Source organism: Blennius ocellaris (assembly GCF_963422515.1).
Source record: "Blennius ocellaris genome assembly, chromosome: 2".
NCBI lineage: Eukaryota > Metazoa > Chordata > Actinopteri > Blenniiformes > Blenniidae > Blennius > Blennius ocellaris.
Genome location: NC_137651.1, coordinates 5,019,131 through 5,036,254, shown reverse-complemented (window position 1 = coordinate 5,036,254; position 17,124 = coordinate 5,019,131). Strand labels below are relative to the sequence as shown.

General features: G+C 40.6%; 1 protein-coding gene across 2 annotated transcripts in view; it reads right to left on the bottom strand.

Annotated features, from left to right (window-relative positions):
• frya (furry homolog a) overlaps positions 1 to 14,342 on the bottom strand; it is a 53,948-nt gene extending 39,606 nt beyond the window's left edge. For both annotated transcript variants that reach the window (XM_080509166.1, XM_080509167.1), the window contains exons 1-2: positions 13,894 to 14,342; positions 1,929 to 2,128 (exon numbers count right to left, since the gene is read on the bottom strand). In XM_080509166.1, coding sequence (XP_080365292.1) covers positions 1,929 to 2,128; positions 13,894 to 14,110 — 417 coding nt within the window. In that variant the 5' untranslated portion in view covers positions 14,111 to 14,342. The remainder of the gene's footprint in view (positions 1 to 1,928; positions 2,129 to 13,893) is intronic.
• Between the last annotated feature and the right edge of the window lie 2,782 nt (positions 14,343 to 17,124).

The window sequence follows — 17,124 nt, the reverse complement described above, 5'->3', positions numbered from 1 at the left end:
TTAATGTGCCTCTTTATGTATTTGTATGTGCAAAATGTAACACATGTAACTGGGGTGGTGAAAACATTAGGAACACATTTAATTTTTCTTTTTTTTCTTCAATATTTCGAACATGCACAAAATCAAATAAACAGTTTACACCAATCAAAGAAAAGACTGCTCACACAAATGAACGCAAATATTTCTGTTGCCTGTCGTTTTCATGCATTGCCAGTACAATCAAGATTATGGAAGGACGTCATTCAAAATATGACCAAATCGGATTAAAATCAACTCAAAAAGCCCCACACATATAAGATAAAATGGATCTTTATTCACTTTGTAAAGGCAGAATTTGTTCCTGTTCTGTTTCACTTAATCACACCAGCTTTTACTGTTGAATCAAATGAAAACACTCAAGACACTAAAACAAATGTACTCGGCCTGCGTTCCCATTAAGAGGGAAAGAACTAGATACATCCTCAACTGCAGTCCTACAGAGGGTATTACAATGAAGCTGGGGTCCACAAAATCTACCGCTGGTAATTAACACTTCTCTGCAGAGTAGCAGCTTCCTATAAATCACAGCCACTAAAGAAGGCGGCATGTTCGCAGCAGCCTCGGTGACGTCAGGCCACCAGTGAACTCAGAGTGTATCTGAGCTGTTAGAACTCACGTCGAGGTGTAACTACTTTTGGTCAACAATCCCCCTGAACCTCGGGACATAACACAAAAACATATAGAGGTAACTGGTAAATGCAGTTAAGATGTAGGCTTTTTCTACTACTTCAGTGTATATTACGCAACACAAACACCCATTTAACCTCAACAAGGACTGTGGGAGAAGAAATCAGAAGGCTAAACTCACAACAACATGGGTAGAACATGCAAACTCTACACAAGCACTTTAAGAGCTGGTGTTTACCATCATGTAGAATCTGAACAAAATTAGAGCTGAACTTTAAACTATGGTGTGGTTTGCACTCTCATCTCAAAGTGAGAATAACTTCCTCTCTTGTTTGAGTTTCTATGGTCTCCTCGTTCTCCTTGAGGGTTTTTTTGTTGTTTTGTTTTTACTGGTTTCTAAGAAACACCCATGTTTACTTGTATCAGTGTGTTTCTGTGTAAACTAAAAACATCTCACAATATGATATAGTGCAGTTTTACACCATTACAAACCTAAAGAATTTACATAATCTCTGCTGGGATTGATGAGGTTCTCAGTCAATTACTTAATACTAATGATTTAATACCATTTAGTGCCTTTTTTTAATTACATCAGATTGAAACTACTCATCTTTGTTCTCATGAATTTTCTGATTGTTTTCTCAATTCACTGAAACAACAAACCGCAATGCTGCAATATTCAATGTTATGTACCGTAATGATTATGTGAATAAAATCAGCTGGATGTTTACTTTTTGTAAAAGCGATGCATTGTGTGTAGTATTATTTCAATAAATGGAGAAACTGTTTACGTTCAACAATGGCTGCTTTGACAGTTACCCCCAAAAGGTTATATTTCGTGATTGAATTCATAACTTTTGGACTTCCGTGGTTTTTCTTGTTATGATTTGTTAAAACCTTTGATTGCTTTCATTGGAAAGGGGATTCATCTACAAATGTAAATTTTTTATCTTTGACTTTACCCTCTTAAATTTAGGCACCTTCAACCCTGCTCGTAATCTATCACCGTCAATCCAGATATTATGGTCCAGCCGGCCAGACTTCCTGTCTAGTGGTTGTACAGCATGAGGTTAGAACACCCACACGGGGTCACAAGACGAAAAAAAAATATCCCCCTGAAAGCTATAAATACGTATTTACATTTCTGTCGTTTTTCCGAGTGTACTTCCTCATTTGTGGCTCTTCAGTGAAATGTCTCCTCGTGTGTGTGGGCTTCAGATTAAACAGGACGACCACTCAGCATTAGTGTTCACTCCACTCACCAGCGGCTCAGCCATGATGATGCGGATCTTGCGCTCGGACACCGTGGTGAAGTTGGCGAACAGGCTCTTAAGCACGTACTCGCCCGGCTTGCTCTCCGGGTCCACACTGATGGGCATCATGGTCGGGGGGCCTTTCTCTCCCTGAGGGCAACAGACTGGAGGGATGGGGGGTTTACTGTATCCGTTCCCCACCGGCGAGGCTGCGGAAAACACACAAAAAGCACAAGAAGGGAATTAATCTTTTTTTTTTTTTATATATATATATTTTAATCTGCTGATTCAAGCCTAAAAAGACGGGATCAGACACACACGTGCAAACAAAAAGAGATCACCAAACAGGGAACTGCGGAAAAGATTCCAAACATGGACAAAAAGTTCCCAACATGTTGAGCATTCCTGAGTAAGACCGTTCAAAGGGCACCGGCTTGCCCTGAAGTCTACTCGTTCTTTCCGACTGCAGACGCTGACCAGAGCTCATGTGGAAATTACAACACCGTCGCCAGCAGCTGGTGTTTTCATTTTGTACCAAAGATGTCATTGCCCTTTGAGGGAAGCAACAATCTTATGCATGTGACCGTCAGTGTAATGATGTGGGCCACATTTCACTACAGATGGCTCGACTTTGGCCACGAGGAGCCGTGAACTGAACCAAGGCACGTTAAAGATTTACTTCGGTGTTACGCTCCGCTGCCTCCAGACATAAAGGTGCTAAACGCAGCCAAGAAACACATGCAAACGTCTCATTAGAGCTTCAGTTGTTCAACTCCAGGTCCTCTCGTCACAAACTGACGTGAATGTAACTTTCAGAGAGGAGAGGCTGCAAGTTCTCAATCCTGAAACAGCTTAAGAAAATAAAATAGAAATTGTCGCTATGTTATGAAATGGCCTTGAAAACAGGCGGAGTTCAATGAGGTCTGAGGTTTGATCTTAACCCCCTGCAGAGCATTTCAAAGGACAACAAACAAGAACAAGAGACTCATTCGATGATTTGTGTGTCTTAAAGAAAAAAAAGAAAACATCTATGGAGGACAAAAACCATATCTATATTTTAGAATTACATAAATATAAATGCAACAGCGTTCTACCTAAAATCAAGGAGCAACTTTGCACTTCATACTCGAAACATTTTTAGCTTTTTTGAAGGGGTGCATGACAAAAACGTGACACATCATCTACTTATTTCAGCAGGTTTGATAGTAAATTACAAAACAAAACAAAATCCACCCTGTTTCTGCACACACATGCAAAGTGTAAATCATAATGACGCTGCGACTGGGAGTGTGAGGTTGAATCCTTTACAGGACACTGAGATACCTGAAAAAATAAAATGTGGAACACAATTTGATTTTCCTTTTTCTATACTTTTGAGATGATCTAAATAAAAAAACCAACATTTGTAAATAACAAAATTGATCAATATAAACCACAATCACAAATAGTGATAATAATGTTCAGCACAAGAACAAAGAAATCTTCAAATTATTTTGCAGTTTATTATACAGTGATAATAAAAAAAAACCCTGAGGTTTCATGGATGTTTATATTTTAAAATGAAATTAATGAGTCAAAATGAATAATAATATTTTTGAGATGTTGTATTATTAAGTTTAATGGAATAATCTGAAATGATACAGGATAAAGCAAAAAAAAGAAAATGCTTGAAATCCTTAATTTCATGTTTAATCAACGTGAAAATAAATCATATTTTCATGGAAGTTGTTAATCTATTGGAAAAAAAAAGTTCTATTATATTCTATAAATATGACATGCACCTGTATATCTAACAAACTATTACTGCACAAGATCTTCAGGTTTATAGATCATATGCAACACATGATCTTTAAAATTGACTTTACTGGTGTTGTTTTTAATGTATCTAGCAAATGTATTACTGGACACAAACACAAAGAAATGCATTAAAGATGTCAATTAGCTCAGATTGAAATAAGTTGAAATGGTCTTGTTTGATAAAAGCAGCATAAAAAGTTACAATTATTTTCTTCTGAGAAGATATGAGAAGATGCAAAGGAGCACGGAGCTGCAAAAACATCCAATCAGCATTTTTAAAACTGGAAACCAGAGCTCGGATTCAGCCGTACAACAGAGGTTTTGGTACCATCGCCGAGGTGTTGGTCTCCAGGTCTTTTCAGGACATGAACCATTGGGATATGTGTGCGGGAATGCCCAGCATGTGTAACGGCCTTTTATGGCTTTCAGAACATGCTTCCCTCACTCGTGGCAACTCAGCACCTACCCAGACCCTTGATGAAGCTGATGACGCTGGCCTTACTCCAGCACACAGCTGTCCCGTCCATAGTGGGGAAGGAAGACATGCTATCCAGGGTTGCCTTGAGTTAAGACCAACGCTCGCTAGAAAAATCCATAAACTTCCATGTTCCGAGTGTCAGCTGGCCGGGTCCTCCTGCATTTAGTTTCCATGGCAGGCAAAGCCAGCAGCGGGAGTGTTTTAGAAAGTGGGAGTAGTGTTTGGTACAGGAGACCACGCAATCTCTCTCTCTCTCTCTCCCGCTCTCTCTCTCTCACTCTCTCTCTCTCTCCCCCCGCTATGGCTTTCTCTAGCCTTGTGACCAGCCGATACCTTCCAAGAGTGAAGGTCAGGTGGGAATTTTTAGCCCAGGCACAGTGCGGTGACGAGGTCCACCATGCTATGGTGCCATAGTTGTGTGACTATATTTACCCCGGAGGAAAACACTATACTGACAGTGCAGCCCTCCCTCTTTCCTCGATCACGGTCATCCATGGCTCACACAACCAGAGTTGTAAACACAGTTCCTGATCAGGTCTGCCTAAACGTTTCCACAAAGACATTGAAGAGCTTTCCACAATGACAAACATATGATTATGTGTGAAATCTCATCAACTTCAATGATTTAAAGTTGAGGTAAGAGACTCAGGAAGGAACCAGTGTGACCATCAAGCCCGTTCCTGTTGCTCTGGGCATTGTACAAAGTCTCAGACGCGACATGTGACTCTGCAAACAAGGAGCCCAGGCACAGCGTGCATTACATCATAGCCATGCTGGAAACACCCTGAGCATGGCGGTGCTCCCCAGAGGACAATACAAACAGGCCAACAAGTGTCTCTCTTGCAGACACACACATACACACACGCACACACACACACGCACACACACACACACACACACACACACACACACACACACACACACACACACACACACACACACACACACACACACACACACACACACACACACACACACACTTACATGTAATGCAGTGCACAGAGACATTCCCACTGAGTAAACAGCAACATTAGCAGCAGTGTGTGAACAGAGTGGGAGGATATTTAGATACCAGTGACCTCTTTAACTTCACCAGAAATCCCAATATCAACACAGACCTTTGGGAACACTTTGTTCAGTTTCAGCATGACACAACTCATGATGTATTTCTGTGAATGGGTGTTGCAGAGTCCCAACATTACTATTCCCCGCTGTACAGCAAAGTCCGCACACTGCTATATTCATACATTTACTTTTAGTGGCCAGTTATATATTCCACTTTTTAGGAGACTAAATTAAAGGAGTCCAGGCTACTGAATAGGTGGCTATGTTTCTGGATGAAAAAGTTAAACACATACGAAACAAACCGTCACAAAGCATTTCAACACTGGCAAAACACTTTCTGGACACCAGTTTTCTCCACATTCTTTACTGTTTACTCATAAACTCTTAACTCATAAATCCACTATTGTTCCAGTCAAAAACATAAAAATTCACTGACCTGGTTCTTTGGCTAATGGTACAAACCATGTTCAAATCATCCAATTGTTTGTTATAACAGAGGGGGGGATATAAATTAAGATTTTTTTTTTTTTAAACATCTATGTGCATATACAACTTTTAAAACATCTCGTATTTCAATGTGTGGAGTGAAACTGTGGAACAGACTGTCAAAGCGGCTCACGTAGTGTCCAGCCATAAAGCAGTTCAAACAGCAGTATAAACAAAAGGTGTTCAGCAAGTACAGGGAAGAAGAAAGGCGGAAAAAGAAGGTGGATAGAAAATACAAAACACACAAGGTGCAAACAGACATACTGGAGATGGGGTATGATTCCATAAGGTAATGCTTCTTCCTACTCCTTTTCAAACATGTTATGTTTGAAATAAAATAAAATGAATGATAATACATTTAAACTAAGGTCTCATTCAATTTGTATTGTTATTTTAATGTCTCAAATTTCACTTGTGTATTTAGGTGTTTTACACACACACACACACACACACACACACACACACACACACACACACACACACGCACACACACACACACACACACAGATAGCGAGAGAGAGAGGGAGCGAGAGAGAGAGAGAGACAGAGAGAGAGAGAGAGAGAGAGAGAGAGAGAGAGAGAGAGAGAGAGAGAGAGAGAGAGAGAGAGAGAGAGAGAGAGAGAGAGATTGATAAAACAAGACTACTAAAGCTGTACAACTAATTTAAAAAAAGTTACCAAGTGAAGTCTGTCACAAATAAAAAGGCTACGGCTTCAACATGGAGCCCTAACACACACAACACTTTGACAAAATGCACAAATTTGCTTGGAATGTTATGTGGAGTTCAAGATGAACTATTGTGTTGCAGTATTTATCAAAACAGAGGAGTGAAGCAACATCATGATCATCAATCATCACAAGTTCACAGTTTAATGTCAAAAAACAAATGTGGACATTAAGGGCGTGATTACAAACCGCTGAGAGAAGTTGATTAAATTGACAGTTTCCAACTACAAACCACATGCCCTGCTTTAGCAAGTTAGCGTCCTGCTGGAAACAGCAGGCGGCTGCGAGGGGGCATTTCAGGCCAATTGTGTAAGTCCATCTTTTATTAAAGACATGCATCTGTGTGTTCCAGCCTAACAGAGGATATTCCGTTTTTTTTAACCGTGTAATTCATGTTAAGTTATAGTTAGTTTTATTTCATTTATTGACAAAAGAAACCCCCAAAACAATTCAATACAAAAAAAAACCAAAGTTTCCAAACTTCTGAATGAACGGGAGCAGAAAGCAGAAAGAATGTATGTGATCCGCCTCTTTAAATCAAAGAATAATTTTACAATGAGCAAACCTCCGAGGAGTTTATCTAAAATAAAGCTGAAGTGTGAATGTCAGATTTTAACATCCTTCATCCATCCATCCATCCATCCATCCATCCATCCATCCATCCATCCATCCATCCATCCATCCATCCATCCATCGACAGCTCAACAGTCCATCACAGGGGCAAACGCACAGACAGACAACCACACACACACTCAGTCACACTTTGGGGTATTTCAGTGTCATCAATTGAGCTAAACATAGATTTGATCAAAATAAGATAGAATTAATAAATAAATAAAGTAAGAAATTGAGGTTAACTCGATTTCATAACACAAATTAAAGCACAGCTGAACAGCGTGTTTGAGCGCGGCTGTGCACGGCGGCCAGCAGCTCATCTCCGGCTCTCATTGGCCGAGGGAGGACTGGCCCTCGGGCAAATTGAACACCAGACCTGATGCCGCTGCTGCACAATGCCAGTTCTGTGTTGCTGTCTGTCAGTGTTTTATTAGAGCTACACACACAGGCTTATTAAAGGCCTGACCCTAAAAGGTTTTGAGACTATTAGGTTTGTAGTCGCAGTGCAGACGGTATCTGATAAACTGGAAACACATGCTGATAGTTACAGGTAACAACTCATATTGTGGCTAAAAAGAAATGAATGAGCCTTTCGGTTTCACATCTACCACAAACAGAGTCTTTCCTATTATACAGTGTGTCTGTTGCCATCTTGTGATTTGTTACATAACAGCCTGTGCACACTGAAGCAGAGGAACAGGATTACCAGAGCGCACAATTAATGAAAATGTTAAATGCATAGACGCGAGTCTCTGCTGGTGCAGTCCGATGGCTGCTTGTGCCTTTATCACTTTAGAAAAGTGACCCACTGTGAGGATTATGCAACATCATCAGGAGATACAGTAGCTCGATGTTGAGTGTGTAGACAGGGACAGCGTGTTCTGTGGTATCTCTTGACATTCAGATGCAATAGATACACAGTCAGTGCCACAACTGCCTGAGAGGTGCAGCCGGATCACCAGCATTTATCGCTTTCAATAAAAAGCATTGTCACATCACATTTTGCTGGTTTGGCGTTTATTGTGGGGAATCTTTATGACACGTGCTTTGACTGTCACATTGCTGTGTCATTGTTTACATCCTGTGTTTCATTTTTTGTCCAGCTGGTTTTAATGTCGGCCGTGTAGTCCACCTCTCGAATCTCACTTGAAGCAGAATAATACCATCATCAGAGGCAGGAAGGCATTCCACACTGGTCTTGTGGGCCCGGTGGGAAGCAGTGAAGCCGCGAGCTCTGGACACAACATGCAACCAAGCTGAACCTCCACTAATCCTATTACTGAGTCCTCACACTTAATAAAACCTATTTAGACTGCAAGAAGAGACTGAAGCAAACCAAAGCTGGAATTTAAAGAGGAGCAGCAGAAAGAAAATTAAAACTATCACAAAGATGAATCGATTAACTGCGTCAAATCATTGTGTGCTTTTCTACAATGAACTTCATCCTCGCCAGCAACTCATGCTGGAGTCGTCTATCTGTGCGTTGCTAAGAGACGAACGGAAGCCTGTCAATAAAAGTACAGCAAAGATGCTTCTGAGTTCGCAGCTAATGACATCCCGAGCAACAACACAGCGCGCAGCTCCATCTGCAACAAGCAACAGCACGTCCTGGGAGGCTGCAAAGTCGAAGAAGCTCTGCACAACAACAAACACAACAACAACAACAACGAGAGGCAAAGTGCTACTCACTTCCACTCCATGATTTGAGCAGGGATTTGATGCTGATTTCAAAGAAGCCCGAGTCCTGCTGGCTGGCCATGGCTGCAGCCTTCTGCTAAGTGTCCCCCTCTAACTGTGGTGTCCCTCCAGCAGCAGCAGCAGCAGCAGCAGCAGCAGCAGCAGTAGTTGAGCCTGGACCAGCAGGTAAAGCCTGCTGTCACCTCTCTGTGACGCACACAACTCTGCGCTGATGAGGCCCTGAGAAAACACACTAGCACCGTTTTTACCCCTCCTCTCTTGTGTCCTGTCCTTGGCTATCAGCCCTCTCTCGCCCCCTGCCTCCACACTCTCTCTTCATCTCTCTCTCGCTCTCTCTCTCTCTCTCTCTCGCTCTCTCTAAAGCTGTGGCAGGCAGTGGGCGGCAATGCAAGCTCCCTTTAAATAACTGCGCGGAGGCTGAGAGTGCAGGAAGCAATCCTCTTAGCGGAGCGCAGTTAATAATAACTACTGTTTGTCTGCGTGCAGGGCCTGATAATGATGACAGTGTGGCTCTTGTGCATCTATCAGCATGAGTGGGAAAATCTGATGGGTCACCAGCGTGAATCCGGGGAGTTAGACAAACGAGGAAAGCATGACACATTAGAGGGAACATCTGGGTGAGCAGTGGGGAGGAAAAAAAAAAAAAAAAAAAAAGGGAGAAGACATTAAAGTGATCAGCAGGCATGTGGGATCAGCAGCACACAGAGAATCTGTATGGGAGCAACAGCTGACCGATGGCTTTTAACCCTTTTACATATTTACAAGCACCAACTTTAGACAGCTGTCACATAAAATCTATTGTTAAATATTGTACATCACTGCATTTTCAACCATGCTGAGTCAAGTGGAAAATCAACATTTTGCACAAAAACTCATTTTAAATCGCATGGAACAAAAAATAACATCACATATTACAGGGAGCCTTTTTCCCCCCACAAAAGATGCCACTCTCTCGGAAAACAGAGTTACTACTCATAGTTTTAGAAAAATCATAATTAACGAGTGAACAAAAACAGATGATGAGAAGAAATATAATGAACATAGACTGGAAGGATCCTCTTCTTTCTGAATGCCAATAAATGAGTTGAATACATTTAAAACTTGTATTGAAACATGCATAAGCTCTTCCGCTGCATTTCCTGCAGCATGCAACAACAACAAAAAATCTTCACAGCATTTTTTTCTGTGTGAAAAGCAGACGCACATCTTTAACCATATGGCGCACCAACACATCCTGCAATCCTCCTTTCCCTGCAGCCTCTCTGTACTCTCAGCATAATCCTATCACAACTCTGTCTGTCTATCAAGCAGCGGCCACTTGACCTTGATTACGTAACACGGCGTGTGATGGAGAGGCCGGCACTGGCGGTGGCAGTGTTTGGTAAACACACATTTCAGGGAGCGCTGTTGTCGTGATAACACCCAGGTCGGTCATGTCTGGTGTTCCTCTGGCAATGCAGAGCCTGCGCAGTTGTGAATTTCAAACAAAATGCCTTTTGTAAAGTATATAATTTATTTTACCATTGCTTCTGCTACGCATGTTCACACTGTGAATCAGAGGTGGGTCAGACGATCAGTCATGGTGTGAAAATGACAAAGAAACTAAGTTTTCAAAGAAAGTGACCCCCAAAATTACTAAAATGTCTACCAGGGGTGGATTACTTGTCTTTGTCTAAAACTAAACTGAAAGTTGTCCATATTGGCTATTAATCAATCAATCAATAAACTTTATTTATATAGCACTTTTTATACAACAAAGTAATACAAAGTGCTATTAGCATATATATTAAATACTCCTTGCCAACTGAGATGAAATTAGACTATTGTGAATTTAGAATACATTGAACACGCCACCTAGATTAAATGTGGAATCAGTTTACATGTTAATTTGAACCATGTGGTCTGGCTTATTGACACTGTAACACTTCTACCTCCATTCATAATCAATACTGCTTTTAATGTATCAATTCATATATGAGATGAAGCTATGATACAGCCTGGATGGGTCTTCAGTCCATCACGAGTCAATATATAGCAAATAACATACATAACACAACAGCTCTTTAGAAATGTGCCATCAAAAAAAAAAAAAAAAAAAAAATCAACATCACATGTTTTCTATTTGTAATCTAAAGTGTTTAAAACAATATTTAATTAGAACAACAATGGTTGTGAGGCCGTTTGGGCCTTCTTCTTATAAATAACAAGTAAGTGGTTCAATAATAGTTGATTGATTCATTATGGAAAGGAAAGTCTTTTATTACTGAAGGAAAGAAACCCAAATGGATTCTTCTCTAAACAACAAGCCAGGTTCACTTCTGACTTATCTGTCAGTTTTAATCTGCTCTGCCCGGCCCGTCCACCGAGGGGCTCTCTGAAGGGCGGATGGTTATGTAATTCCCCAGATGAATAATTTTAGATCTTTTTTTTTATTTTTTTTATAATAGCAACAACTGGACAAAGTCTAACAGAGATGTTTAAGTTATGATAAACTGGCCCACATTTCCATTTTTCAACAAAAATGACTGCTATTTCTAAGCACGCCACGGTCTCCTACCCTTTTTCAAGCTACCATAACAATGATACACAGAACTGTTGCAAGATACTAGAAATAAAAGCTAAAATTACTTACATTTCTATGAAATCCATACTATGATGGGGAGTGGGGGGGGGAGTGAGAAAACATGCAAATGCTGCCTGAGAAGGGACAGGCTTTCACCAACATTAGACTGTAGAGAAACACTAACAGAAAAGACAAAGGTTTGACAAAAGTGCTTTAAAAATGAATGTACTTCTTTCCACTAACACAAATTACAAAAACATTGAATTTTGTGACAGTATTTAAAAGTTATGATGCTGTTTTTTTTTTCTTCTTTTTTTCTTTTTTCTTACTGCTCCTGCCTTACTGAGATCAAACCGGACTGTATGCGCGGCACATGAACCAAATTGGGCAGGAACAAAATATACCAAATCAAGAGTCAGTGACACAACATCGATTTTGGCAAAACTGAAGACCATCTGGAGAAGTAAATGACATCAGCTTCAAAGTGAGAGTGAAGTTGTGGAAGTGGCTGGTACCGACAGTTCTCTGGAGCTGTGAACGCTGCGTCCAAGGTTTCTGGAAACTAAATGTACCGAGTGGATTCTACAGACTGTAGGACTTTAGCAGTCTTATAAGTTCATCGCTTGACAAACTGTGAAATTTTGAATTTATAACTTTGGGCATGAAAACCAGTTTCATCGTTTGACGTCAACTTCCACTGAATCTAAAGTCGTATGTGTCACAGCTCAATAGGCAAGAACAATTATGTCATTATGTACAGTACGTCAAACACTTTTCATTGCTGGTGTCGTCCAAACAAATGATGCTACAATAACTGAGCCATCGATCTTGTGGCATATATGTGCAACTGAAAAGAAGGAGACAGATAACCTGCACAGAGTTGTGGGAAAAGAGACCAACTTACAATGCAATTCTGCAAAGAGTGCAATCACATTGGTCATTGAATCATTTTCCATGGCATTTTCATTGGTCAGTGGAATGAGCCAGTTCGCCAGTGTGAACTGAATCAGGATCACAATCAGTGTGTGTAACTGCCATACTGCCACTGAACATCAATTATCAAGGCCGTTGGATTTCATTTAAATGGCATGTTTACATTTCCTAAAGCACTTTTATATTGTTGGTCACCATGAAGTCTTCACACACATGTGCTCAAGCCATCATTAGAGGCAGTATAGTTCAAGTTCACTTCAACTTTCTGTTTATCATTAAATCACCTCAAGGCACCTTGTGTAGGAACACGTCGATAACCACAACTTCCGACTGAAGATGGTGCTACAAGGAACTGTTGAAGGAAGACGAGGAACGGGCCGGACAAGGAGAAAGTGGGCAGGCTACTTCAAGGGGAGGACCAAAAACCCTCAAAGATATTGGCTCAGTCTGTCATAGATTGAAGCTGTTGGGAAATATCCATCTGAATGCACCCAGACGATTCCCATGCGACGACACCGCCAAGGTTTTTTTTTTAACCAACTCTGTCATCACTAAAGAGCCTGTGACGCATAGCGCCGATGTAACAATCCCTGATGTGAGGGAGAAACGTCCCTCCAATGATCCAAAACATGAGAGTGCAAATTTACTGGTCACCGTTTCTCGTCACAGAACAAACTGCCTCTAACTTATCCAAACAGATCATAAATGGATTAAAGCTGAAGTATAATGTGAGCTTTCACATGTTTCCACATCATATCCAAACAATGAAGACATCCAAGAGAAATTATCATGAAAGTGTCGGATCTGAAGTGTTTTAGAGTCTGATCTGGATCATGGTAAGCATGTCAGATTAGCTACTGAAAACATGTGAATATAAAGGAGCGACAGTTTTCCAGCACACTGAGGTGGATCAGTGTCACTTCATGAGACGATGAGCTTCTTCATGAATAGATCCATAATTCCCAGTTCTGTTTATCTGAGATTTCTCCAGCAGCAGCGTTTGCTCTCAAAACACCAAATGAAAGCATAAATAAACTAAAAATGCAGCACTGGTTTCAACTATAAAATACGCTCCCCATCGTTCGAGTTTGACTTCAACTAGATAAAGACTCAAACACATTTAAAACACTTATTAAAATCATTATCAAGCTCTGGTGAAGGTTTGGAATTCAAGGTATGTCCATCTAGTTCAGTCATATCTGTGGTTATTCTGCACTCTCTAAACAACACAGTTCTACATGCTGACATATTGTCGTCACTAATTACGTCACATATTGAATTGTTGCTGTTTTGGTAAAAAAAAAAAAAAATGGAGTCAATGTGATTAAAAATCATTAGTAGCAAAAAAAACCCCAACCAAACTGCACAATAGCTACATAAAATCCCAAACAGTGTGTGTTCTCCCCAACTGTCTGAGTGCGTTATTAACACGCCATCAGATTCCTGTAGAACTGTGACAAATACAACCGGGAGGTGAGGAATTTCACAAAGTGACGGCAATAGTGGTTAAAATGCCGGCTCTGCCTCTGCAACACATTTTTCAACCCTCTGACAGATCAGGAACAAACTTGCGGTGACGACCAGAGATTCACCGAGTCAACGCTGTACCTACATTCAAGTATGGTGGGCCTTTTCTTGTGGCGCATCTTTTTAAACTTCCCTCTGAAGTCTCTGGGTGGGAACGGATCCAGAGGCAAGCTGGCAATGTGCCCCAGGACAGCCTCATCCAGTCCCTCAGAACAATCCGTCTCACTCTCAGCCATGTCTCTCACAGCGCTCTCTTCTGAAGACATGTTGGATGGCAGGGAGCCCACGGCGACTTCTTTCATTCTTCCCGTGGAGTCATTTGAAGCGGTGCCAGGTTTTCTCCCCTTTCTCCCTCTCTCTCCCTCTCTCGTTCTCTCTTTCTCTGAGTCACTTTTTAATTTCTATCCTCCTTTTTTCCCCCTCTCTTTCCAAACTCCTTGCTCCTCAGCTGGGAATCAAAGAGTCCCGCTGTGCACAGATGCAGCCTCTGCTGTCACCCTCAGTCTGCTAATGTGTTTTTAGCCTCTGCACTTGTCAGAGCAGTTCAGCAACTTACAGTAACATTTGTGAATCGGGCAGGTATTGGATTACTTTAGGGGGCCCCTCCTCTTTTCAGCAAAAAAGGCAGGAGGCAGAGAAGAGAGGGGCGAACTCAAGACTAAAGAGGGCGGGAGAGAGAAAGAGAGGCTGCTCTCACTGCTTCAACATCCCTGCCTACTGTATGCCCATGAGGCAGTCCTAAATAAATATCCTGTATTTGTCTTGGAGTCTAAACAGACGTGTCTTGCCCTAGGCGGTGGTAATGAGGGACAAAGTACTTTTCTAAGTGATCATGAATCATCACGAGCATGAGAGAGTGAGAACATCTCCGACGCTGTGCGACAACTTCTCATCGCACTTCGAGGGAAAAGATCCTCCAAAATGCTCACAACACTTTCGTTTGTTGACGCCTGCAGTTTCTCCTCGGAGCATTAGTACTTAATGACTTGAATCTCAGAGGAAAATGTGTGAAAGTCTAAGGTGGCAAGTAACAAAGTAGTTGTACTTCATTATTATATATATAAATATATATATTTTTTTTTTTTTCTTTTTTTGTACAACTTTTTACTTGTTCTCCTCAGATTTGAAAACAAATATCTGCACTTTCCCCTCCTTCCATTCATCAAACGCTATGAGTTACAGTGACAGGATCAAAGGAGCCGATGTTTTAAACAGTGACACTGTTGGAGATGATGGATTTACAAGTGATTAGGTTACATCAACAATGGTGGGATGACCAAACTTTCATTTCAAAAATGAAGGTCAGTCTAAAATTAAAGGTATTTAATGAAGTTGGAAAGTCCTTCTAAGTTAAAATCAGTTTTGTTTTTTTCATTTAAAAATATTATTCAGTTTGTGATCAGAGGACGAATGGTCTGTGTTATTAATTAATGATTAAGAAAGATTTAGTTACAAAATGTAACACACATCAAGTTACAATAAGAGTTACAATATATATCCATACATATGACAGTAAAGTTACTTTGTACTTGCAGGCCACTATGTTTTCTTTCTTTATACTTTTCTATTCGAGTAAGTTTCACAACATGCACTTGTATACTTTTACAAGAATCAGCATTTTGTTAAAGAATGTCAGTAATTTTGCTGCCTCTGTCAGGAGTGAAACCACCCTCAGGTAATAAAAAGATGTGAATCCAGAGAAACATCATGGTCTACTCTGTCTTTTTCAAGCACTGAAGTGAGGAGTTACTGGACACACCTACGTACATGAACCACTTTTTCCTAGTCTGACCTACATGGGCAACACAAACACTCTGTGTTCTGTGTATGTACGTGACGTGAAGGCGCTTTCTGTTTGAAGGAAGAAAATGACACTTGCAACAAAAAACAGCCAGTTTTTTCCTTCTTCTTTTTCCTGCCCTAAAGTGCAATTTTCAGTGACTGTTTTGTGTGATTACAGCACTGTGATCACGATTAAAATGTACAACGTGAGTAACTGCACACTCCGTTAGACATACAGAGTTGAAATATGTCAAAGACAATAATTGCACAACAGGGAGCCTCCGGCAACAAGTTTCCCCTCAATGTAATGAGCCAGGCCCTAATGTCACTTTTCATCCACCTGTCAAATAAAAATGCAACCCGAAGAAGCCGCACACTTGAGAAAACTGTCAAAACCAACAAAATGCATTCATGGTGGTTCTACCTCTCCCGCAGAGTAATGGAGTCTGAATTACTGCAACCTTTCAGCCTGGTCATGACCCATTTAAAAACACCATCATGTTGTCATAGTAAACAAACGTCTGAAGATGTATTGGTATTTTGTTTTGTTTTGTTTTGTAGTGTTGGGAGCTCCATAGAATAATTCACAGATAAAAACTGAAAATTACCTGAAATACTAAAAAAGACACAAATGAAATGAGTTCAGCCAAATTATATAGGCGCATGCTCGGCATTTTAAATGTGTGATCTCAAATATACAAAGTGTATTTTACCATAGAGCCTATTTCTAATATAACTTCAGAAACCTGAACGGTTGATTTAAAGAGTTTTGCACTGTGATATAGGAAGTTGTAGTAAAGTTGCACCCTCTAGTGTTGAATCAAGACATTCTGACAAGTAATCCATCCATTCAGCTTATCTGCTTTATAGAAGCTGCAGCTGAGCCCATCTCACGACGGAAGAAAGGTGGAGGACACGGTGCACAGATCGCCAGTCAATCGCCAAAGGCAACACACAGAGATGCACAATCACTAACCCGAGTCCGACTGGCAACTTAGAGGCACCAGTTAACCTGAAAAGCATGTTTCCTGTAGGAGGACGGGAATACCGAGAGAAAACCCACAGATTCACAACATGCAATAACATATAAAAAGGCCCTGAGGCTGGTTTTGAACCAGAGTCTTGTTGCCTCTAACCACTGCACCACCACGCAGATCACCTCATATAGACAGAAACCGACTTACAGAGTAAAGGGCAAAGTTATATAAAAGTTATGTTGTAGTTGTAGTTGTAGAAACAAATGACCTGGTTGTCAATATCCACTATTTGACCTGACACTTTAGCCTTTGTTGCGAAAAAAAAAAAGTTTTCCTACAATATTATAAAATGGCATACTCTTGTTGCATTAGTACAAGTGGTACTAAGGTACAAAGGTTTATTAATCTATTATTAGATGTTATAATCAGTTGCAATCAAGAGTAAGTGTAGTAAGGAAAAGACTTCACCTGAACAATTCAGTGAAAACTGCAATATGAGTAATTTATCCATTTAAAATTGAGCCTATTTTTGTAGGTTTCTGTTGGAAAAATATACA